Below are 26,629 nucleotides of genomic sequence, written 5' to 3' on the forward strand. Positions count from 1 at the left end.
ATTACTTGCGTATAAAGCCCAAAACGGCTTAGCTCCGCATTATTTGCAAGACCTGATAGTGCCTTATGTTCCTGTCAGAGCTCTCCGTTCTCAGAGTGCAGGTTTACTCGTAGTTCCTAGAGTATCTAAATGTAGATTTGGAGGGCGGGCGTTCTGCTATCAGGCACCATTACTTTGGAACCAACTTCCAATCTGGGTTAAGGAGGCTGACTCCACCTCCACCTTTAAAACTAAACTTAAAACCTTTCTGTTTAGTAAAGCCTATAGTTAGTGTTTAGTAAACCTCTAGCTGGTGTTGGTAAATCTCTAGGTAGTGTAAACTTTAGTGTGTCAGAGTCGCTCCTGTAGTTTCTTGTGCTGGCCCCCCCCTTCTCCTCCCTTTTCTCTCTTTTGTCCATGTTGCAGCATCCTTTGCCGGACACCGGAACCTGCAGGTGGTCGTGGGTGGCTTGTAGCTTGCATTACGGAGCACAAGTCTTTCCCTGACCCTGCACCCCAACCTGGGACTTGCTGATTGGGCCGGAGCTTCGGGAGCTGTGTGCTGGCCTGCGGTCCCCACCCCTGGTCATCCCGTTGCTGCCCCCCCCTTCTCCTCCCTTTTCTCTCTTTTGTCCTGCAGGTGGCCGTGGGTGGCTTGTAGCTTGCATTACGGAGCACAAGTCTTTTCCTGACCCTGCACCCCAACCTGGGACTTGCTGATTGGGCCGGAGCTTCGGGAGCTGTGTGCTGGCCTGCGGTCCCCACCCCCGTCATCCCGTTGCTGCTTCCACCTGCCTGCTGTGCTGTTGCCGTCCCTGACCCACCAGTCTGGCCCTCGGCAGGAGGGTCCCCCCTGATGAGCCTGGTCCTGCTCAAGGTTTCTTCCCTCCTAAAGGGGAGTTTTTCCTTGCCACTGTTTGGCTTAAGGTTTTTCTCCCACTAGGGGAGTTTTTTTACCTGCCATTGTTTATGTAATATCTGCTCGGGGGTCATGTTCTGGGTATGGGTCTCTGTAAAGCGTCTAGAGACAACTCTGTTGTATTAGACGCTATATAAATAAAATTGAATTGAATTGAATTGAATAGATGTGCTGGTTCAAATGGTTTAATCATAACTCAAAGGACGGCCGTCAGGTGAAGTTACAGCTTAAGCAAGCAAATTTTATATTTAACAGTTCATCTGCAGTTAATACCAGCTGGCTACAGGAAGTACTTTAAGGGACTTGGACAGAGTAAAGTGCAGAAAATATTTCTTCTCTGCTACCCAATGTCACAGCTGTACCAGGCAATCAGTTGTTTGATTATTTATAAAACACATTGAGTGCTTAAACCAATGCCACCTGTGTCCTGAGTTGACAACTGCAGACTTATTTATTTATTTTTAAGTTTCCTTTGCCTGTTTATGCTGGTAAATCTTATCAGCACTGGGGCCAGGAAGCTGGTATGTAGCTGTAATAGCAACTGGTAGATGAAGCGGTCCTCACAGTTCAAGCTTTTGTTATAACTTTTTAAGCTTTTCACTACCTGATAGATCAGACCCACACAGAGAAAGTCATATTTTGATTAATAGGGCTTCCGCATCCAAGGGGTAGCCGCCAATGGTTGCTTATAAAACGGCCTTTGCACAGTTTTAGTGCTACGGCCAATCAGAGGAACGAATGAGGTGACGTTTTCAGGGTAACAGAAACAAGTCAACGGGAGAGTATACTGTGTAGAATAGTAAATTAGAGTATTACTGTAGCGTGTTGGCAAAACAGCAGATACTACCTTACAATGATTTGAGTGCCATGTTTTGTTTTCATTTTCATGGAAAAAGTCAGAATCTTTTCCTGTCGATGCCAAAGCTGATCCAGATTATGTCGTCACTCTTGTTATCATTGTGTGAACTCTACTAAGAGTCTCTCTGTACACAAATAAACTGATTTGATTTTCCTCCCCATGACTTTTGAGCATAGTAAAGTAGCTCCCACCGATGGTAGCTATATGTACCAACAAAGCAGATTTAAATTTGCTGCCGATACGTTTAGATTTCTAGGTCAGCTTTGCACTGTATTAAGATTAAATTTGGTGGAAACGGCTCCCATGTCAGAGAGTTCACTATAACTGGAGAGACTTAATTGTCGGCTTTTCAAACCGCTAGAAAGAAATGTTTTACATAAATGCCTCGAGGAATTGTTTAATTTTGCAGCCTGGCACTGGTTCTCAACGCTGTTTAAGCTCTTAATATTGTTTCTGTGGAAGGTGTTTGTACAGAAAAGTACCAATTCAAATGCACAACATGATATCGCTTTAAAATGACAACTGTTGCAATCCTTTTTAACACAAATACTTTACATTTCATTGGAGAAGGAATTACTCGAGGGTTGTTTTTAAATAGAGCTGTTTAATAAACTTCTATGTTATGGGCAGTGTCATCATACTTCAGTCGTACTTTATCAGTTTTACTTGAAAGTAATTTATTTCCAAGCTAGAACAAAATACATTCCTGTCTCCGTGTCACTGCTCAGTTTCAGAGCTCGTGTGCCCGAATCGGACGACTCACAGAAGTCACAAAACTGGGAAAGGGGAGAAATTCGGTTAAGATTTCCTACCGGGCATGACACACACATTTGAATATCCCCTACTGAGTTCAGATGAAGAATTTCAAACATAGCTCAGGGTCAGCTGTCCAATCATAGGAGGTAAACCCCCCCTCCCTCCTCAAGCCCAAGAGAGGAGTGTGTAATAGTATGTGTTTTCATTTGCCCTGGTACGAGGCCAGCTGTCGACAGAAAGCCTCGTGTGTGGCGGAGGTGGAGATTCAAGGAGCAGAGCAGGCGAGGCCCGGTGCTGGGAACATGGGGCTGGACACGGGCCATTTGCTGGGTGTCTGGGGTGTCTACAGGAAGAAGAGGGAGCAGAAGGAACACAGTGGTGTTCAGTTAAAGTTGCTGGATGATGTTCTCTGTGAGTGGGGTCTTGGTTTGTTTCAGTGAGATGGATCGTTAGAAAACCAATGCTGTGATAAGCGCCAGGAATTTATGTGTAACGTGGGAATAGAAGACTGGAAGTGGGTTGAGGAGTGGGGAGATTAGGGTTTTTAGTGACAGGGCTAAGCATATTTGAGGGTAATTTGTGCTTTTTCAAGGCATTTTCAAGTGTGTGTGAAATGACCGAACCCTGGTCACGTGTTTGTTTGGATAGCAGAGGAATGAAGGCTGCTGTACTCCTGGTGGACTGTTGTTTCATCTGCTGAATAGATGTCATTGCTCACAGTGTGTAATCTGGGGAAATGTTGAGACTGATGATGAGGACTGTTTCTTTTTCTTTCTTTTTTTTTTCTCTGCTAACTGCACAGACTCACCTGTCAAAACCAGAAGCATCCTGTTAAAGATCCTCACGAGTGCTCGAAGGAAGAGGAAGGAAGGAAGGAAGGAAGGAAGGAAGGAAGGAAGGAAGGAAGGAAGGAAGGAAGGAAGGAAGGAAGGAAGGAAGGAAGGAAGGAAGGAAGGAAGGAAGGAAGGAAGGAAGGAAGGAAGGAAGGAAGGAAGGAAGGAAGGAAGGAAGGAAGGAAGGAAGGAAGGAAGGAAGGAAGGAAGGAAGGGAAGGAAGGAAGGAAGGAAGGAAGGAAGGAAGGAAGGAAGGAAGGAAGGAAGGAAGGAAGGAAGGAAGGAAGGAAGGAAGGAAGGAAGGAAGGAAGGAAGGAAGGAAGGAAGGAAGGAAGGAAGGAAGGAAGGAAGGAAGGAAGGAAGGAAGGAAGGAAGGAAGGAAGGAAGGAAGGAAGGAAGGAAGGAAGGAAGGAAGGAAGGAAGGAAGGAAGGAAGGAAGGAAGGAAGGAAGGAAGGAAGGAAGGAAGGAAGGAAGGAAGGAAGGAAGGAAGGAAGGAAGGAAGGAAGGAAGGAAGGAAGGAAGGAAGGAAGGAAGGAAGGAAGGAAGAAGGAAGGAAGGAAGGAAGGAAGGAAGGAAGGAAGGAAGGAAGGAAGGAAGGGAAGGAAGGAAGGAAGGAAGGAAGGAAGGAAGGAAGGAAGGAAGGAAGGAAGGAAGGAAGGAAGGAAGGAAGGAAGGAAGAAGGAAGGAAGGAAGGAAGGAAGGAAGGAAGGAAGGAAGGAAGGAAGGAAGGAAGGAAGGAAGGAAGGAAGGAAGGAAGGAAGGAAGGAAGGAAGGAAGGAAGGAAGGAAGGAAGGAAGGAAGGAAGGAAGGAAGGAAGGAAGGAAGGAAGGAAGGAAGGAAGGAAGGAAGGAAGGAAGGAAGGAAGGAAGGAAGGAAGAAGGAAGGAAGGAAGGAAGGAAGGAAGGAAGGAAGGAAGGAAGGAAGGAAGGAAGGAAGGAAGGAAGGAAGGAAGGAAGGAAGGATCCCATTATCCAGTACAGGTGTAACTCATTTCATTGGTTTTTATCAATTCAATTTAATTGGTGTAGTTTTATTGGTATTTAGTATCTTTTAGAGCAGTGTTTTGGCTCCAAAGACTGAATGTGGTGATAGATTTATAGTTACAAAGGTGGAGTTGAATTGGTATTTTTTTTATCGTCATTTTTATCGTTATTGGGATAAATGCCAGAAATTATCGTGATAAATTCTTTAGTCCATACCGCCCATCCCTAATGCTGACACTCACCCACATAACTAGCAATCGTCAATTTGCTTACTAGAGACGTGTGGAGCCAGAGCTAGTCTCACACACAGAAAATAGACATGAAGCTGGAAAAAGTTAGCTTTTGACTTGTTATTTTTGAATAATCAAACATCCCTTATGTGACTCTCTGGCCTTCTCCTAAAAAAATAAAATAAATAAATAACTGTGTTAATCCATCAGGAGTCTGTTGGAAACAGCACAGCTGAAGCCAAATGTTTTCCTCCGTGCAAGCTAATAAGTTTATGGAATAAAAGAATTGCCAAGAAGATGTGTCGTCTTAAAAGAGCTCTGAACAGAGCGGACGATGATGTGTAGTAGCTGTTTTAATACACTGAATTGAAGTAAACAGGCTTTGTAATTTACAAGGAGGGACTGTGAGGGCCGTATCGCAAATCCCCCGGAGACCGCAGTTGCAGTCGACTCTAGAATAACGTTACATTGCGTCTAATCTGTGTTTGCTGTCAACACCATCACTGCTGTCTATGTCGTCCGCAGTGTGTGTGGAGATCTACTGCAGCTGTACTTCAACCTAAAAATACACTAGCAAATATTCAGAACCACAGAGTTGTTAGCAGTTCATTTTGCTCGAGTGGCATCATAAAAATTTGTCGGGTTTCAGCCCATGATTGGATGTCCATGATGGTAGAAAGTTTGGAAACAGCGTGGATTCATCCCTCCCTTCTTTCCTCCTTTGAGTACTTTTGTTTCTTGCTATCAGCTAAAATAGATTGTATGATAATTGTGCACCCCTGCCCTGCTTATTATGCCTATCAGGGTCATTCTTAGGATTTGGTGGCATTTGATTCCCCATGTCAGGGGTCAATCTTTGTTTTGAGTAAATGTAAAAAAAAAAAAAAAAAAAAAAAAAAATTAAATCACCAATAAATTAAAAAAGAGCTTTGCCGAAAGGCAAAGCTCTCAGTTTACCGGTCGATCTACGTTCCCACCCTCACCTATGGTCATGAACTCTGGGTCATGACCGAAAGAACGGGATCCCGGATACAAGCGGCCGAAATGAGTTTCCTCCGCAGGGTGGCGGGGCGCTCCCTTAGAGATAGGGTGAGGAGCTCTGTCACCCGGGAGGAGCTCGGAGTAGAGCCGCTGCTCCTCCACATCGAGAGGAGCCAGCTGAGGTGGCTCGGGCACCTGTATAGGATGCCCCCTGGACGCCTCCCTCGTGAGGTGTTCCGGGCATGTCCCACCGGGAGGAGGCCCCGAGGAAGACCCAGGACACGCTGGAGTGAATACGTCGCTCGGCTGGCCTGGGAACGCCTTGGAGTCCCCCCGGAAGAGCTGGAGGAAGTGTCCGGGGAGAGGGAAGTCTGGGGATCCCTGCTCCGACTGCTGCCCCCGCGACCCGGACTCGGATAATGCGGTGGACAATGGATGGATGGATGGATAAATTAAAAGAAAATTTAATTTTATTCTAAAAGAAATGTCTGCGTAATATGTCTTGAAATAAAGCATGTTTTTATTTGAAGTATCACTTGTTTCTTAAAACAGTAGCCAGTAGTCAGAAACACTGGCACTGTAAAGTGAGGAACATTTTACCTCCTGGAAAATGTAAATATCACAAGAACTGTTCATCAAAAAATATTATTAATAGACAAGAAAATGTAGTGTAACAGGATGGACATTTAGCCTATGTTGTGTGCAAAGAAGCGTATAAAAAAACTAAGCAAAACACAACATCACATAAAATGGTCGATATATATTTCGTATAGTTTATAGTAAACCCTTCTTCAAAAACGTTTTGAAATGGGTTCCAAACTGAAATGGCACAAAATAGTAGAAATTACCTATCTTTGTGAGTAACATAGTTCTTAGTTGTGCTATTCTAAATCTTACTAATGTCCAAGAACAAAGGAAGATTGTTGCCATGAGTTTTTATAGAAAGTTCCTTCAAGCTCTTTTGGACTTGACTGTAACACGATCGTTGTTGTTCACAGATGAATGGAAAGCGATACAAGTTTGGAAACGGCTTCCATTCAACAGGATTCCCATGCAGAGACACTTGTCAGTGATGAGAGATTAGATCTGAACTTCATGGTTCATGCAGTAAAATGACTTTGTGTTCAAAGATAATTTGGACATTTTTACAAGATCCAGCACTGCCGATGCATGAAATTGCAGAAATAACTACTGTGACGGTCATCGCTGTGTTGTCTGTGGTTATACAAAGCCAGTTTGAGGAAGTTTGCAAAATTGCTGTGTTTTAATGTTTAGTAAGTGCTTTAATTAATCACCTTTTTTGTCCTTTTTTTTTCTTTCATATGACTGAATTTTTTTTCAAACCAGTAAATGGTTGTCTTCTAGAAAATTCCCCCATTTTTTTCTTCCCCTCAGTCATTTTAAGGTTCGTAGCTGTCTCATGATCATTTCTTGTGAGTTTGAAGGGGTTTTATAGCTGTTGAATTGTTGCTCCTCCAGAGCTTCATGAGTCATTTGTCTGTTTAGCAAAGTTATGACGCACCTGAACGAAAATACGAAATATGAAACATGGTAATTTATCAACACATTTTGATAAGACTTCAGACTTAAGCTTGGTGTTTGATGTTTTTCAGCCAAGGTATAATTACAGATATTAGATATAATGTGTCACTAATGTAAACAAGGTAATTCCTTTGCCTTTCATTGTTTTAGTTTGAAGTCGGCAGTAATTCCTCCTTTCAAGTACAATACAAAAATGTTGTGAAAACAAAACGGCATCTACCTGCTGAATCTAACTCTGTCTCTCTGTTTTTCAGGGTGGTGAAAGAAGAGATTTCTGACGACAGTGCCAAGTTACCATGTTTTAATGGCAGAGTGGTGTCATGGGTAAGAATTGATAAACTTGCTGCAATATTTCATGAAACACCCACAGTGGGAGTACCAGATTTTTCCCGTGTTCAGCATTTATAACCAAGTGAATTACCTTAACTTATTTCAATAATTCAACTAGAATATGGTGTAAAAGTTAACTTATTTCAATAATTCAACTAGAATATGGTGTAAAAGTTAATCTATTTCAATAATTCAACTTAAAAGGTGAAAGTAATATATTACCTAGTCTTATTACTGTACATGCAAAGCAAGATATGTTGAACCTTTATTTGTTATAATTTTGATGATGGAATTGTTTGATTTCATAAAATATTCTCTAATTTATTTTTTATTTGGGGTTTTCATAAACTGTGAGCCATAATCAGAGAGCAGCGTCTTGCTGGTGCAGGTAACTGCTGCACGCAGTGACGGACACTGGCTGATTTATGGTTCCGCGTTGCACCAACGCAGAGCTTACGGGGTAGGATACGCGGGAGCGCGAACGTACGGTACGCGTCGCCGCGTAACATCTTGCAGCCACTTCTCGGCGAACACACGTTTTCTGTTCGATTCGGGTAGTGGTTCAGTTTGGCGTCTCTTTGTAGTTGGTGGTGGTGGAACGCCAAAATAATTACTTAATGGCGCTTGCTTCTTGGACATTTTGACGAGACGTGTCGGGGTTTGTTCAGTAAAGCTGATCCTTACCTCTCTTCGTACCCAACCCACCGCCGCCACGATCATGGAGGGGGAGTAAGGACGCGCTGTGATTGGCCAGTACCATTTTTTAATATTAGTATTCTGGTCTGGCCACAACCAATAATATGAGCCCCAGCTGTTGGTACACAAAAGCGCTTCGCAGCACAAGATTGAAAGCGCACTGTGGATTTTGACGGCGCATGCGCTCTGGCGGCCCATTTATGTGCAGCCCTGGCTATAACCTTAATGCAAGGCAAGTTTATTTATAGCACATCTCAGCAATAAGGCAATTCAAGGTGCTTTACATAATAAAAATATGAAAAGTGAAGAGGGGGAAAAAAAATAGAATAAAGAAAAGTTAGACTTAAGCCAGAGTCACAATTTAGTACAAAAATTAACATTATTTAAAGTTAAATTCAGTAGTATAATAGTTTAAATAATTCAGTCAAAGGCAGCTGTCAACAAATTAGTTTTTAACCTTGATTTAAAGGAACTGGGAGTTTCAACGTTCCTGCAGTTTTCTGGAAGTTCCAGATCTGTGGAGCATAAAAGCTGAATGCTGCTAACAATTTTACTTGACAAAGCTGCATCAGTTTAATTTTGAACATTAGATAATGATTAATAATCCTGGCGGACTGGCGTATCGGCTTTAGCTGCAGTGGATGCAGGTTCGTTCTCTATCTTTATCTCCACCAGTTATTTCCACCCACAGCTTCAAACATGCTTCATTTACTGTATCTTGGAAAACTGGACGTTAAAATTATGTGCTTGCTTTTTGCTTTGCTATTGAGTTCAAATTCTAAACAGCAGTGACTTGGTTCACTTAACTGAAGAAATGATTAGCAATTATCTTCCAGAACTTTATCCATCTTTAGAAATATTACTTTTCATTTGCATTCTTTAAAAAACTTTTTCCCAATTGGAAAATAGAAATCCAGTCAATCAACTTCTGTTTTCCTTTTTGTCATGAAAGCACAATTTATTAGGTGGTCTAGATCCAACATCCAACCTAGCTAATCAATATCCTAGTGAAATGGATGTCTTGATTAGGGCTGAACCATGAATTGCATTTGCAATAATATATTAAAACTAGGGCTGTCAAACGATTAATTTTTTTAATCGCATGTTGTCCATAGTTAACTTGCGATTAATCGCATATTAATTGCACATTTATTCACACATTTTTTGCTGTTCTAAATTACCTTAAGGTATTTTTTAAAATATTTTTAATACTGTTAACAACATGAGAAAGGGCAAATATGCTGCTTTATGCCAATGTTTATTCAATTTTCCACAAAAAAAGCTTTTGACCTGAATGTAACATTCCTTCATAAACACAATGTAGTCCCCAACTTTACACTTGTAAACACTAACTTAAGATTCCTTGTTTTTTTTAAGCAGCTCAATGTAAAACAATGAACCCTATGCATCACAAACATTGTACAAGAAGTGCATCGGTCAGTCAAATTTTCCATGTAATTATGTCTAACCTCATATGGAGGAAAATAAAAGGCTAAAAAAATATCCCCTTCTCCTAAATGGGATTAAAACAGGGGAATACAAAAAAAAAATCACAAACAAATAAAGTGCACATGTAACAGCAGGGAGTGAAACTCAACCTATAAAGTGCAGTTGGGCTATAATTAGCTAATACTTTAGATTCTTTGCTCATCTAATGTATTGAGGTGAGGAACCTCCTTCCCTCACATATATCCAGTGTTGTCTGCTTTTGACGGGCGGGGGACGGGCGGCGCGGCCCGGTGCGGCGCTTGCTCTCTGGTATTTGAGACTCGACGTACTTCGGTGGTAATTCATTTCAAATCGACAGTACATGCAAATAACTTTAGGGTGCGTCCCAATACTCCCCCTCGCCCTCCTTTTCTTCCCTAACCCTAACTTTTGCGCGTTCCCGTGAAGGTAGTGGTGTCCCAATTCCTCTTTTCACCTAGGGGGAGGGGGCATAACGAGGGCTAGGGGCTGAGAATAGCCCCTTCAAATCGAGGGATTTCAGATGCTGACTTGGCGAGCGAGGGGGTATGAAAAAAAGAGGCTCTGCGTCGATTTGACTCGCCGACCGAAGGCAAACAGGCAGACTGGTCTCAGAGAAATAGAGAGAAATAATCCTGTGACTCGTCAGATTTGTTTTGGATGTTTCTGATATAATAGTCTTCAGAAACCACAAAGTAATCCAGCTGTTATCTGGGTAATTTACACACTTTCAGATAAAGTTGCGGAAGATCACGCCAGAATAAAGGGATTTATGGTTCCGCGTTACACCAACGCAGATCCTACGGCGGAGGTTACGCAACCTACGCCGTAGGCTCTGCGTCGATTTAACGCGGACCCAAGCTCCGGACCCGGCAGACAGAAATCTCTAAATTTCGGAGCAAATTTCTTAACAGGCGTAGCTACAACTGTTAGATTTCATCTATTAAACCAACATATTCCTAAATGATTTATTTCAGCCGGCGTGATTCTCAACAGAGCTGCGTCCCGGGAGAGAGTGTCTCTCCCGGGGCTGACGGAGCAGCCTGACCCGGCGGAGACGTCTCTTCTCGGGCTGTGAGCTGAGGCTGCTCCCCGGGGCCGGCGGCTCTTCTCATCTCCGAAAACATCGGGTCAAATTTCTTAACAGGCGTTATTTGGATAAATTGAGCCCCGGTTGGGGATCTTAAGGTTACCATTATACCTGAAAAAATATTAAAACTTAATAAAGTGCCATATTAACAGCGCTACAGCTGAAATTAAAACAGCTTTTGGCTCTCAGCTTCCTGATCAGGGAAGGGATGAAAACGAGGGGTAGGGGGAGAAATGGGACAGGCACCTGGGCCAAGTGCCCTAGATCTCAAGTGCCCTAAAATCTCCCCCTTCTTTTTTAGGGCTTAGGGAAGAAAAGAAGTGCGAGTGGAGAAAAGAAGGGCGAGTGAAGGAGAATTGGGATTGGGCCTTAGTCTTGTGCAGCGAACCATCTGCATCTTTTTGAAAGTGAACTAGCCGTTCAAAAGTCCCTTTTCATTCTCCATCTTTCAGTCCACCAGACTTTTCCTCAAACTACGGGTGCCGTCGACGGCCAGAACTTATATAATGCGCGTTTTTTTTTTTTTTTTTTCCTGCACGTTAATCGTGTGTTAAAAACATTGTCGGCGTTAAGAGGACGTTAACTTTGAGCGATTCTAGAGTTCCGGACTGTGACGTCAGAATTCCCAGCGTGCAACACTCAACATGTCAACAATGCCATTTTGGCAGTAAAACTGAAGGGGGCAATAAGGATGTTTCTGCTCCAGTAAATGGTAGAAACGACACCCGATAGCTGTTGTGTACCGGGATGCCAGAATACTAGAAAAAGGCGAACAGATAGAGGTTTTTATCGGATTTGTAAAGCTCCAGAGAGGTGAGATACCACTGTGTTGGTGTTGTGCCTTTTTATTTAGTGCCTTCGTTCATTAAATGAATGAAGTGCCACTTACCCTTCCGGAAATGATAAGATAATGCTTTGCTGACAGGGTCCAAAGCTGAATGTTTTTAGGGACATATATCCATTTATAGCCCTCCAGGCTTTTGTCATTTTTAAGAGAATCCCCAGAATAGGACGAAGGAAAGTTGATCGGGTAGTTGTAGATGTCAGGATATTGGACGTCTGGCAGCTCCGTTGCGGTTTTAATGCTTTTAAAAAGTACTTCTGGAGCTTTATAAGGGTCAGTAATATTGAGTCTTTCAAGTTTCTCTTTTATCTTTTGGGTGTAAACGCGTGGAAGACTCGGACGCTCTGAAGTTCATGTTTACACTGACTTTTGATTTGCATGAGCGGTTCTCTTTCCTGCCAAAATGGTGCTGTAAACAGAACGGGTCACGTGGGGTCCGGAGCTCTATAGGGTTGTCACGTGGTGCAAGAAAGAGTGGAGCGCTTGACTGCATCAACTTTTAATGCCGTACTTCAGGGGTAGGCAATTCCGGTCCTCGAGGGCCGGAATTGCCTACCCCTGAATTCTAATTAATCATCGTCATCAGCTTGTCATCCAGGGCTGCACAATTCTGTTAATGACACAGGTACTTTTATCACGGTGTGCTGAAGCAGGGTAACATCTAAGACATGCAGGACACCGGCCCTCGAGGACCGGAATTGCCTACCCCTGCCGTACTTTAATCTGTTCCTCAGTGACCTCTGGCTCCAGGGAGCAGTCAGAAGCTGAATTGTATGAATCTTTTGTCTGGAAGAGGAAACGGCACATCCACAGTGTGGGATTGTTTAAAGGGAACCTATTCTGAAAAACAGGTGTTTTCTTGCTTTAACATATATAAAGTGGTCTCCCCTCAGCCTGCCAACACAGAGAAGGAGGAAAGCGACCAAACTCTGCAGTGTTTGTACAGCCGCCCGGATGAGCCGTTCAGTGTGATGTGGATCTACGAGCCAATAAGATTCTGCTCCTGTCGTGACGTAACCAAAATGCAAACCACGCCCACAACTATAAAACCGTGTAACTGCATGCGAGCGTCCGACTATCACGTAGCACTGCGTGACATCAGACGCTCTCTGTCCATCTCCCTCCAGCAGCTGCCACTTTATTGAGGTTTTTGTAGTGAAATGAGGAGGTATCATAGAGATAACTTCTCATTTCAACTAACTGGATCAGCCGTTCCTCATCCGTGACCGTTTCCTACAGCACTTTCAACCGGCTTTCAACGTGAGCGGCAGGAAGAAAATAGAAACAGGGTGTCCGACAAATGTTCAGCTCAAAACGCTGCGTCGCTGCAGCCGGTTAGGACAGTCCAATAGAAAATAAAGCAATGGAATTTATTTTTTCGCTGACGCTCGCTCGCATCGCATGCAGTTAGGACACGGTAACTCCGCCGGCCGGAGCTTCCGCCATTTTTTCGTAGCGGTGTATCGCGTCATTCAGGCAGCCAATCAGCACAGAGCCTCATTATCATAGCCCCGCCCACTCAGAATCCCACATAGATAATGAGGTTAGAGAATGGGAAGATAAAGACATGGTTTAGAGACTGATTTTCTAATTTATTTAGCAAAAACAATCAAAAGCTTGTTTTTAAGACATTCAAGGCCTGTTTCAAATAGGGATTAGATGCCATAATAGGTCCCCTTTAAGTTTTAAAAAAAAACCCCAGGTGTTCAGGGCACGCTATGCTACCGTGGCTTCTTCACGGAGTAAAACTACAAACTTGTTCCAGCAATTAAAAAAAAAACAGAAAAAACCCACCATATAGCCATGTACCACAGTTGAATGGCTAACATGACGAGCGCTCGTGCACCAGACAAGCCTACAAGCCAAAGACAGGGATCATTGCCCCAAATGTTTGAAAGTGTCATTTGATATGAGTGGAATTTAAAACGGCAGGTAAAAATCACTAGGGGAACAACATAGTTCTGAGCCAAAGATAAGGTGCCGGTGCGGTGACCAAGCCGTGACAACAAACGCTTCTCATGATTTTCAGTTAAGAATTATTAAAAAAATATTTCCAACAATTAAACCAATGAAACTCCTTGGTTGTTTTTGTCGTGGTAGGATATTGAATACTTAACAATTTGTCTATCAAAGCTCTGATTAAAACTACCAATATTCTAGAGCCCAACCCCCCCCTTGAGTGAGTCACTCTTCAGTCACTTCACATTTAAAAGAAGCGCTTAAAGGTTTAACCACATCAGATCCATATTGAATTTCTTTGAGCCTTTTGGTGAGTTTAAGTGTCCCACTTGGAAATGGACCTGGAGGGATATCTGCTAACACTGAAGTTAGTCTCTGAAGCAGCACAAAAGTAATGGGCACAACGATGAAGTTACTTTCTGAACAAGATTAAAGGACGACTGGGTTTTAGAGCACAATGGTTTTAGACCAGGTCCAGTTCAAAAACCATCATATTTAACCTGCTCAAACTGGGATTAAATTAACTCTGGGACTAGTTCAATTAATGTTATTATTGTATTTGTGAAAAGGTTAAATAGATACATTTCACAGTGTTACCATCAGTCCAAATATTAAATATTTTGTAAAATCTGAATTATTTTATTAAAAATAATATCTCTGAGATTAGTAATATTTATTATATAAAAAGATGAATTGATCGTTAATTTTCCTGATGACTGGAGACATTTCCATCCCTAATAAGCATACACATTTATGCCATTGTGGACAAAAATGGGAACGCTATGAACTTTTAAATATGCAAATCGTGGGAAATCTGTCATTTTCAATTAAAGTGGCTTGAATTATTGTATCTAATAGTCAACATGGGCTGAATATCTTAAGCAGCGTAAGACAAAACACAGTCTCACATCTGGACTGGATGATCATGGCGGCTTTGTTGACCGTTAACCGCAGGCCAGTTGAAAGTCTGCAGACGCATGACGTATTCTCACAAACGCACATCAGTGGTAGGTAGGTTTTTGTTTGTAATGGAGAATGTGAAGCCAAAAACCTTCAAGTTGTTGAGCAAATGATGAAAAGGGCAAATGTTTTTCTCATTGCTGGTTGACACTTTTAACTGTGCTGCACACTGCAAAGATTGTTAGCAGTTACAGTAGACTGACGTGCCAGGTTGAGTTTTTGTAATATCCACTTCTGTCCTGAAGGTTCAGCTGACGTATTCCGCCCCGCAGGTCACATCTGAATAGAGACTAAACATTGGGACTTGGCCCAGATAAACAGGTTTGGGGCCAGAGCATCTGTTAGGTGCATAAGAATTGGGGGGAAATGCATTAAAGGGGAATTGGACCAAGGATCAGGGAGCAGAGGGAGTCATCTTTGAACTGCTCAATAAGATAAAAAAAACCTGTCGTCTCACAGTTATAAAACCATTAGTTTGGACAGATGTGCATGGGTTAACTCGGTAAATGCTAAATGTGCACTGTAAGATTTCAGTGTGTTTTTAAGTTCTCTACAGCAACTTGATGTTGACACACCTGGGTCTGTAAATGTCACGGTTGAAGAATTTTTAAGGCTTTTTTTTATGTCTCATTCCCTTCCTGTCTTTTTTTTTGTTGGGATGGTTCCTGTAATTGGATGCTGTGTGGCATTCATCCTAATTAGTGTGTGTGTGTGTGTGTGTGTGTGTGTGCTTGTGCAGACAGTTTTGTTGCATAATGAAGAAAGACAGGTTGTGTGTAGGATAGCATTTCACTTCGCCCTCGAGACGTCTATCTCAAAAGAGCACAGGGATTGTGTGTTGAAGCGAATTGACAAGTTACCCCGTCGCCCCCAGCTCCCTACCCCTTCTTTCTTTCATTTCTCCTCTTTTCTCACCATCTCTCTGTGCCAGGTCTCAATTGGTACTTCTTTGAACCTTTGTCAGTTTCTCTCCACGCTCCGTATTAGTGGTGGGGAAAAAAATCGATATTGCAATATATTGTTGCGCTCTCTGTCGCAATGAATAATCGATAAACTGACAGCCAATATCGATATTTTATTACAACACACATAATGGATTTATGCGGTTGTCACCGCAGTATTGTTCATGCACTTTAATGTGTCCAGCTGTACAGTGTTTACATTTACAAGCCTAGGAGGCAGTGAGGTACTATGCAAAATTAAGTTGCTTACTGGCTTTTCAGTATTAGAAACAAAGCAGTGCACTGTCCTGGTTTATATAAAACATGTTATTAATGTTAATGCACTTTAATTTGTCCAGCTGTACAGTGTTTACATTTACAAGCCTATGAGGCAGTGAGGCACTATACACATGCACTTTCTTTGTACATTGTACAAGTTTTGGCATTGAATAAATGCATAACTACAGACGTGTGTTCCTTTTTTAAGGACATTTTTTCCTTTTCAGTCACATATATTGTGATTAGAGGTGTAACGATACACTAATCTCACGATACGGTACGATACACGATATTGAGTTCACGATTACGATACGATATTATAGCAGTATTTTTTTAACAACCTTGAATGAGGAACATATGACTGGAAAAAATGGTCTTTTATTTGAAAGACACAAAATACAAAACAATGCTGTGCGTTTGCCCTATTGTTCCAGTTTGTAATGCTTTATAACTGTTTCAGTTTTAAAGAGAAAGCCAGGCCAACCATTTTCCACAAACTGAACTAAAAGTAAATGTCAGGTTTGCATTATGCATCTTCAGTTTCATACAAGTACAAATATTTCGCCACAAACTGAATAGTTTCTCTCATGTATGATTTGACTTTTTTCTTTTCCAGAAATTTAACAACTGAAATGTAATAAATAAATAAAAGTAAATAAATACATACAATTTTACATCATAAAAAAGATTGATTCCTGCTCACCTTATAAGTGTAAGAGGAGATTTATTTTTGTTAAGAAGGTTATTTTGGTAATTCAGGGTTCATTATTTTACAAATATATTCTTTATATTGTGATGTAAATCAGGGACTATAATGACACTAGTCAGTTTATCTGTAGTGATTAGTCTGTTTTAGATTGGGCGGAGTGATACGCCACAGTACGGCACTAGGTGCTGTGTTGATGTTCTAAAATCCTACACTGTTGAGGGACATTAAAGTACACTGGAACTCAGCAGAAGTTGTCCCCGTGTTTATCCTACTCACAACCAGAAAAAGGTTTAATTTAATAAGGTAAGAGTTAACTCTACACCAGACTTAAAAGTTCAGAGCTCAAAACCCCCCAAGAGTCCCGTGATCGGGACCGCAAAACGGTACTAGTTTCTTCTGAGCGGAGGAAGATTTTGGTCCGCGGGTTGAGGTGCGGTCGCGGTCGGATGCGCGTTACTAGTCAACACAATAGATTAATATTAATAACCCAATATCGCGATACACTTGGTCACATCCACGACACGTTTCGTGACGTTTTTGTATCGCAAAATTTGGTGGCACGGTATATTGTTACACCCCTAATCGTGATATATCGTTGATGAAATTTCTTACAATATATCGTGTATCGTGATATTATTGTTATCGTGGGCCACATATCGCCACAGTATTGAATCGTGAGTTAAGGCTCAGTTATGCTACTGCGTCAAAATGGCGCCGTGCCTACGGCGTGTGGTTTGGATCGACGCAGAGGACACGCCGTCACCTGCGCCGTCTCTGACGTGCACCTCCTGAAAATTGTAACTACGCGTCAAGGAGACGCAGACCGAGAGGGCTGTGATTGGTTCGTTTGAAAGCGAAGCATTTCCGGTTTCCGGTTTGAAGCAGTAGTGAACTTCCAGGGCTCTTTTCTTCGTTTATGTGTGATTTTTTTTGTTTTTTGCACAATAGTTGTCCTTATTTCTTTGATTTACTGTGACCGGAAAAAGTCGGATAAACCATTCAGGAAAAGATCGCTAACTAGTGGCAGCGGGGGGTACTGCACCGCGACCAAATGGAGAGACGGAGAAGTCAGAAGGGTTCAGCACGGCGTCACGGCTGCGGCGTCACGGCTGCGGCGTCACGGCTACGGCGTGTGCTCTGCGTTGGTGTGACGCAGAACCATAACTGAGCCTTTACCCGTGTCGTCCCACCCCTACTCCATATCTTCTTTTGATATTTTTTCTATCTCCAGTTCTTTCCCATTCACTGTCCCTAAATCTGTTTCTGTTTCCCTTGTTATTAGCTGGTATCTTCAGACACTCCCGCTCCAGAGGCTCCGGTGGCCGTGGTCCCCCCTGTGGAAACACCTCTGCAGCCGTCCCCACCTCCTCCACCTCTCCCACCCCCACCTGCAGAGAGGACCGGGGGCATCGGGGACTCCAGACCGCCCTCCTTCCAGTAAGGACACGCTCACGTGAAATGTTGACCCGGTCGACACCACATAACCTTCTCAGACCGCCGCATTCTGTAACTTAGAGCTCATCATTCACTTGTTCCTCTTTCACAACTTTAATGTTGAAACTGTTTTTGTTTTGTTTCTTTTTTTCTTTCCTGTCTCAGACTTGAGGTATCAAGTTCTGGTTTGAATAGCAAAAGCAACAATACTACATATAATTTGTAATGGATCTTTACTGGAACCACCCTTGTTATTTACAGGACCAGATCCATCAAAAAGAACAAAAAAACAACTCATAATAAGAAATAATATTCATACAGACGTTTTATATAGCGCTTGGCTAGGTGCCCAAAGACGCTTTACAAACACACAAAGCAAAAAGGGTACACATGAGCAATAAATACAGTACTTGCATGGATACAAACGTACAGATACTCAAAGGGTGGAATACTCCTATAAAACAAATGTTCTTTTTTTAAAGGTTTTTGTGGCACTAGTGGCCTTTATTGAGAAAGTAGGTAGACAGGAAATGGGGCATAGTATAGAGCGACGGGCCGGGACTCAAACCTGCGCTGCCCACACGAGGACTACAGGACTGTCTCAGAAAATTAGAATAATAATAATAATAATAAAGACTTGGATTTATATAGCGCCCTTCTAGGCACCCAGAGCGCTTTACAGAAAATCATTATTCATTCATACACATTCTCACCAGTGGTGGTAAGCTACATTTGTAGCCACAGCTGCCCTGGGGCAGACTGACGGAAGCGTGGCTGTCATATCGCGCCTAACGGCCCCTCCGACCACCACCAACATTCATACACATTCAAACACATTCACACGGGGCAAGGTGGGTAAGGTGTCTTGCCCAAGGACACTACGACAGCAAACTGGGACAGAGCGGGATTCGAACCGCCGACCTTCCGATCATTGGACGACCCGCTCTACCACCTGAGCTACTGCCGCCCCGAATATTGTGATAAAGTTCTTTATTTTCTGTAATGCAATTTTAAAAAAAAAAAAAAAAAAAAAAAAAAAAAAGTCATACATTCTGGATTCATTACAAATCAACTGAAATATTGCAAGCCTTTTATTATTTTAATATTGCTGATTATGGCTTACAGTTTAAGATTAAGATTCCCAGAATATTCAATTTTTTTGAGATAGGATATTTGAGTTTTCTTAAGCTGTAACCCATGATCAGCAATATTAAAATAATAAAAGGCTTGCAATATTTCAGGTGATTTGTAATGAATCCAGAATGTATGACATGTTTGCATTACAGAAAATAAAGGACTTTATCACAATATTCTAATTTTCTGAGACAGTCCTGTATAGCCTCTACAAATGGCGCCCGCTCAACCCACTGAGCTATCCATGGCCCCAATACAAATGTTCTTTAATATGACTTTTAAAATGGTTTTACTACACTACCACATTAAACAATTTATACTTGGATTTAACAAAAAAGGGGGGAAAAAAATGAAAGTTCCCCCAAAAAAAATCCTGTTGCTTGTTCAGACCTTGGATTCCCCCAAATCAGACTCCAGAGTAGCCGTTGATGCTCATAACTACACTGAATAAAACATGTTTTGTCCTTTTTTTATTCAATATGTTTCACCTAACTTACAGTTGATGTAATATATAAATCACTGTTCTGTCAAGGGCTGCTTTAACATTGTAGCTCTCGATGGCCGATTCTTATTTATTACTTTATCCTTTTTTTTTTTTGTCTTGATGACGTACTTACATCATCATGAAAAGCAACCTATTCCTGGTATTTTCATTACTGGATACCAGCTGGCAGAGAAATGTCTTCAGGAGATATGCTTGGCTGTTGACCTGGAAAAAGTTAGAGAGCAAGAGGAGGGGAAAAAGCCCGGCTGTTTGGACTTAATGCAGGTGAAAGGGAGGATGTGATGTCTGGATTTGGTTCCAACAGTGCTTTGAAACTCCTCCTCGGTGCTCCACAGGGTGTGCACATTTATACCAAGGCTGGAGCTAATGGCTATTTTGGTAACCTGTCGATTATTTTTTTTTTACGACCAGTCAACAGCTATTCCTGTCTTGCTCTCCACGTGCCTCGGCATAGTGCTGCTGTGAAATGACAGCTGCTTATCACGGCTCAGAAATGCAACTCGCGCTAGTGCACGGGGGAGGATATGGGCAGAAGATGGCTACCGCAAGCCCTCGGTGGCATCGCCAACATCAAACTGGACACTGCAGATCGCAAAACAACTGCTGTCCAGTGACGCTGCCGCTCATTTCCTCCATTTGTCTTTCCGTGTTTTTCTGAAACTGTTTGTGAACAGTAGGGCTGGGCGATATGGACCAAAAGTCATATTTCGATATTTTTTAGCTGAATGGCGATACTCGATATATATTGATATTTTTTCCGTGACTTAATTAGGGTTTCCCTCAAAGCATTATAGCATAGCATCTCTGTTAGCTTCATTTTTTTCCAAGGCAAACCCTTAAAAAAACAGTCAGTTTTAATACAAAGCCTCGTGCACAGAGGTCTGCACAATATCAAAATGTATAAAACAAATGAAATAAAAATAAACTGCCTGCATATATAGAATAAAAATGCTTCTTGAAAAAAATAAAACAAATATCCCTTTCCTGCATAACAATTAAATTAAAATACTGTGCAATTAATACAATGTAGACAGTAACAGGCAGACTTTTCCACTGAGGTTGACAGTTGTGCAAATAACAAAACATTTGTGCAAATCTCAAATAAAACATGTAAACAGATATTGCATCTCTTTGAGCAAATCTCCAATAATTACAACAAGTCAACTACTGTACATTTGACAGATTTTGTGCCAGGAAAACTAACCTGTCAACACTGTCAGGTTTCAGCACACAAAGGTACTTTTTTTCCAGCGCGAGGGGTCAGCATTGATGTACAGTCAATTTGTCGCAAAATAAGCTATATCGATATAAACAATATTGTCTCGTACCATATCGCGAAAATATATCGATATATATTAAAATCTCGATATATCACCCAGCCCTGGTGAACAGCCAGGCAGGGCGGTAGCCATGAACGTCGCCTACAGTGATGCTTCAGTTCATTTGATCTGTTATGGGTAGGGTAGGAGACCTCCGCTGTCTGGCACGCTTTGAACTTGGTGACAAGTTGGAAGATAAACTCCTTTCTTATCACATTTATTTGTTTTTTAAATGAGTATTTTGGAAGTTATTTCCCAGCTGACACTGGAGCTGTGCGTTCGTTTGTTGGTCTCGTACACCAACTCACTCACGCTCATCATCCTCCTGTCCAGAGTTGTTATAGTTAAGGAAAAACCAAGATTAAAACTGAAACTTGTAGTAAAAAAAAAAAAATAAAAAATCCTGTTAATAAAACAAAAACAAAAAATTAAAGAATGTTCTTATTATTTTAGCTACTATTTAGAATGGAATAAAGGGTTTTTGTACAGTATGGCATCGTTGATGGGAATCTTTCATCTTAGGTTTTTTTTTTGTCTACTAATGCGCTTGTTTAACTAACTAAAACTAAACTGAAATAATCAAACAGGAAAAATTTAAGTAAAATCTACAAAAAACCCAGTAGGTTTTGTGTGTGTGAAGTCGTCTCGTAAATGACGGTGACGGCATGTTGGCCACATTTTGTCAGGTCACATGTCGTGACCGTTTGACACTCTTTCATTGCATCATACAACACTGATTCCCACCCTTGATAAAGTTTCCAATATTTGTTGTTATATGTTGCCCAGTAAAAGGCTATAACAGAAGCTCGGAGTCCACATCGCCACCCGTAAAGTTGTGAACGAAGCAGCAGAGGTCAATAATATCCAAGCCATTGCTTTCTGGAGCATTTTTGAGGGGCAGCAAAGGATTAGGCTTATTTTAAAGCAAAGAAGAAAAAGAGAGAGGTTGCATTGTTAAGTAGTTACTTAGCTAATCTGATCTGTCAACTTGGATGAAAGATTTTAATAGACATATGCAATTCATGTCTAATTTATATCCACATGAAAGATGCCTGAAACTGATCTGAGAACTTTTGAATCCCTGCGCTTTACTACTGGTCGTGTCTGAACCACATAAACCAGAGTTGGGTTACTTGTTCGCTGCAGTTTAAGTAGGACCTACATTTTTATTTTATTTTTTTCCCCTCTCTTTCCCCAAACATTGAGCAACCCCTTGAAATTATCTTGCAGTCTGGCCCCCTGCTGTAATTGGATGCATGCCCGTAGCTTCCTGTTCTAACGATAATCTAAACAGCGTTTCAGTCAACATACTTCTACTCTCACACTTTGTTCCTGGAGACGTATTCTGTCTTGAGCTCTTTGTTTAGTTAAGAGGTCAGACAGAGTTCAGTCATCTTTCGACTGCGATTATAGCTGCCATGCACTCATTCATTTCTTTTATTGGGATGTGTCCTTTGGCTTGAAGCGTGTAGCATTGTGGTCTTTTAATCCAACGGCAAATACACCATTTATTTCATCCTAACTTGTCTAAGTATACAGTTAGTACTCAATTATGACACTTTTGGAGCCAGAACAATGCTTTTCCCCTAAAATGTGAACTGAAACGAATTCTTCAAGTGGCTGATGCTCCGTAGTTGTTTTGTACACATTCGCTGCAGCTTTAAAATTACATTTTTAAAGCTTAAATTAAATCATAAAATTTCCCAGATATACTCTGAAGGGGCAACATGTGGGAATGGACATTTCTGCAACAATTGCTCTGCAATTCGTGGTACGGTTTTCAGACCAATGCCCATGTGAAATCTCTTGAGCGATCGCAGGGTGAGATAACGTGTTAATGGACCAATTAATCTCCTGCAGCATTTACTTGCAAACAAGTGTGTGTGCTGGTTAGAGTTGCTGCTTTGTCCTCCTTCCCCGTTGACCTTTATGTTGCTTTCCTTTTACTTAACAGTATTTTGGATGCATCCAAATACATTTTGGATTGATATCAATAAAAAACAGTCATCAAAGATCCCATCTGCCATGTTAAATCATTTCCAAAGGATACTTTTGGCATCTATCTCAAGCAGAGATTCTCCCGCAGTGAAGTAGATGTAATGACCAAAACAGAAAGTCTGGAACGAATTGTCAAAACATTCTCTGTATGATTTCTGGTGTTTGTGCGGGGAACGAGGTTGGGACAATGTGAAGAAGAGAAGGTTTTGGTGCTGCTGGTGCCCTGTGCTCTTCGTATCTCGTATTCATCTCTTTAACTTGGTTTTGTGGTGAGACGCAACGAGAGCCAGACAAATAGGTCATGCTTTATCAGCCTCGGTGAAACAGTCTCTGTGCTGTAGAGATCCCAAATTATATTTGAGTTTATCCACCAGTGAAGATCTGAAGATTAATCTTCTAACTATAAAAGGTCCTTTTAAGTTTTAATGTCTGAGATTTGATTTTATTTTTGTTGATGCTGGCACTATCAGGTGTGCACTAAAACGAATTTATGGTTCAGGTGTGAAACCTGAAAAGTGTATAAAGCATCCATAGCTTTAAATGAATAAGTAGTTACTGGATTTAATTCCACGTGTGTGTAGTCCTAATGGGTAGTCTGGAAGACCATACCTAGGGCCAGTCCCAATCCCCCCCTAGTCCTACTTTTCATCCCTACCCCTAAATTTTGCGCGTTCCCGTGAGGGTAGTGGTGTCCCAATTCCTCTTTCCACCTAGGGATATCGAGGGCTAGTGTGTGTGAATCTAGCCCTTCACAGTGAGGGATTTTAGTTGCTGATTCGCCGACCGAGGGCCTGAGAAAATTTCCCAGAATGCTTTACGTCATCATTTGCAGACTGAATCAAACAAAAAACATGGCGGACATTTCTCATTTTTTAGTGAATAAAATCAATATTTTGAGTTAGTTTCTGCATAAAAATGCGTTTTGATTACATTTCTAGCGAGAAATATATATTTTACTTTCATAATATTTACTCAGTGAATGTACATAATCACTCGCTTGCTCGAAGTCTTTTCAGATCTCGCCAGAATAAAGGCTGATTTATGGTTCCACGTTACACCAACACAGAGCCTACGGCGTAGGTTACGCAGCGCGCGCCGCCGCGTAACCTACGCCGTAGGCTCTGCGTCGATTTAACTCAGAACCATAAATCAGCTCCCGAGCCGGCAGGCTCTTCTCATCTCCGAAAACATCAGATCAAATTTCTTAACAGGTGTTATTTGGATAAACTGAGTCCAGGTTGGGGATCTTAACGGTTACTTTTACGCCTAAAAAAATATTAAAACTTAATAAAGTGGCATATTAACAGCGCTACAGCTGAAATCAAAACAGCTTTTAGCTCTGGGCTTCCTGATATGGTGTGACGTTTGTGCAAATGTAACTATGCAGTCGCTTACGTACCCGAACGTAAACCACGCAGTGACGTAGCAAGTGGTGTCCCAATCCCTAGGGAACATTACAAGGGCCCTAAGGTTTGTGGCTTCATTTTTAGGGCTAGTGGTAGAAAGTAGTGAAATGCAGTCTGGCAACATTTCACAGACGTTTCCACTGGTACTGAGCTAACCCCTACACACAGTTATACCCAAGCATCCAATAATTTATAACAACCAAGATACCTGCAGAGGTGCTAATAACGTCAATAATAAGTAAAATCTGGAGAAACCAAGTTAATCTTTTACATTTTAAAGAATTTCTGTACTTTTTGTATTTGTATCACCTACATAATCTGAAAATCAAGTGAGACATTCAAGCTTAGTGGATAATAATCTTTACACACTCTGATGGAAACACTGATGTAGGTCGGCTATTTCCAACATTTCCTTTTATGTTTATCCTCGACTGTTTTTCAGACATCATGTGAAACTGTGCTTATACTTGAGCTGCCAGTCGGTCCTCCGTTATCTGAGTCTCTCAGGAGATTTCAGAACGTTTCACTTTCAAACTGTTTCTGGACTCTGTAATTTGATAAGATGGTATCAGATCTTTTGATCTTAAGTGAAAGCCTTCACTGAAGTGGCAAGTAACTGGATCATTGCCTGCGACAAAAACTAGATAAAAGTTCATTATGAGGAGAGACTGTGTCGTACTTCAGTTCAAGTATTTATGGGATTGCTCTGTGCATTACTGCGTTCTCTGTTTCTTTATTCATAAGCAGGTTGTCCCGATCAGGATTTTTTAGCTTCCGATCAGTTGAGTTCGAGTATCTGCCGATTTTTTTTTTTTTTTTTTCGATCCGATCACTTTTTTTGGCTCCCGATACATTTCTGATACTTTTTCCCGATCAGATACATTTAAAAAAAAAAAAAAGAGGACTAAAACTAAATTATCCCAAGTTTCTTTTATTGTCCATTGGAGAACAACATGGACATATATCTCAACAAAGCTTATCAGCTCTGGTGCCACAAAATGTAAAAACATGAAATTGTAAACTATTGCACTATTCTCCACAAAAAGTGCAGAATAGAGCAATAACAAAAATAAATTAATTTAACTTCAAAAGAGGTAGTTGAATGACATCCAGTGAAACTCACAAACACAATAAAATTAAAATACTTTTTGGCTTAACCTTAGTGCAACATTCTGAATGGCATGAAATGAATAGCAGCAACTTAATGAACATGAACATATATAAAATGTCACAATTCAAACATGTAAACCATGTTAGTTTCGCTTACTTACTAAAATGCAACGATATATAAAACGATTTAATATATATTAAAAACATTAATAACTAGGTATGTCCCGATACTTTTTTGGCCGATACCGATGTTTTGAAAATGCCGTGATCGGCAATAAGCAGTACTTAAAATAGAAAAAAAAAGTAGATATATTTAGCTATTTGAGCACCGAAGCAGGAAGTGGTGATTTGTTTTTCTAAATTGTTGTAGAAAAGCATGCTCTAAATCCATCTGTTGTTTCTCTGTGCAGTCCCAACGCTACAGGCAGCGTGGAGACGCTGGACGAGCAGACAGAAACAGAGTCTGTAGTTTCCTTCAGGAGAGAGAGGCCTCGTCACAGAGAGAGCATGGATCAACATGGTGAGGAATGGCATGTCGCACCGCTGATGAAAACGATCCTTCTCTGTGGCTTTCTGTCAAGATCTGACCTGCCTCCGTCTTCAAAACAATGGATGATATAATCAAGGAATTTCTATGTGGAATTTTCCAGGAATCTCCTGCATCTGAATCACAATAAGGTTAAAAAAAAAACCTGCAATGTTTAACTTCTTGTTTCTGGGGGTTCTGTCTCATCCAAGGGCCTCGTATGAACGGCCAGACTCGTCTGGAGCGCCACCTGGCAGGGTACGAGAGCTCCAGCACAATGATGAGCAGCGAGTTAGAAACCACCAGCTTTTGTGACTCTGAGGACGATGACACCATGAGCAGGTGAGACTGATGAGAGATAGACGGAGAGACAGGAAAACGGAGAGAAGAGGGTTACTGAAAAAGGATTTGGCATGGTTTACATCCAATCAGAGTTCAGGCCTCTAATGATTTTGTATAGTAGTAGAAGTTAAACAGAGGGGCAACTTTAGCAGTCATGTATGCAGACATTTTTTCTGTTATTTTCTCCTAATCTCTGCCTTAAAGTTGTTTCCATGTCCTAATTTCATATGCCGACTCAGAAATAACCTTTTATAATAATTTGTTTAATAAACAATTACTTTTGATATTTCCCAATTAAATAATCTATATTTTTTTGCTCGATTTTTCAACCCTGAGCTTAAACTTTTCTTAAAACTTTGAACTTGCAGGTTCAGCAGTGCAACAGAGCAGAGTACGGCCTCGAGGCTTCTCAAACGGCATCGTCGGCGGAGGAAACAGCGCCCCCCGCGTCTGGAGAGGGTAACTACAAACTCCACTTGTATCCTCTTTTGTGTAAA

General features: G+C 41.4%; 1 protein-coding gene across 2 annotated transcripts in view; it reads left to right on the top strand.

Moving 5' to 3' along the window:
- The window catches only part of dvl2 (dishevelled segment polarity protein 2), a 44,096-nt gene that overhangs the window by 2,669 nt on the left and 14,798 nt on the right, over positions 1-26,629 (top strand). For both annotated transcript variants that reach the window (XM_061709537.1, XM_061709538.1), the window contains exons 2-6: positions 7,338-7,407; positions 17,641-17,795; positions 25,675-25,784; positions 26,003-26,132; positions 26,501-26,591. In XM_061709537.1, coding sequence (XP_061565521.1) covers positions 7,338-7,407; positions 17,641-17,795; positions 25,675-25,784; positions 26,003-26,132; positions 26,501-26,591 — 556 coding nt within the window. The remainder of the gene's footprint in view (positions 1-7,337; positions 7,408-17,640; positions 17,796-25,674; positions 25,785-26,002; positions 26,133-26,500; positions 26,592-26,629) is intronic.

The sequence above is a fragment of the Cololabis saira genome, chromosome 20, assembly GCF_033807715.1.
Source record: "Cololabis saira isolate AMF1-May2022 chromosome 20, fColSai1.1, whole genome shotgun sequence".
Lineage (NCBI taxonomy): Eukaryota > Metazoa > Chordata > Actinopteri > Beloniformes > Belonidae > Cololabis > Cololabis saira.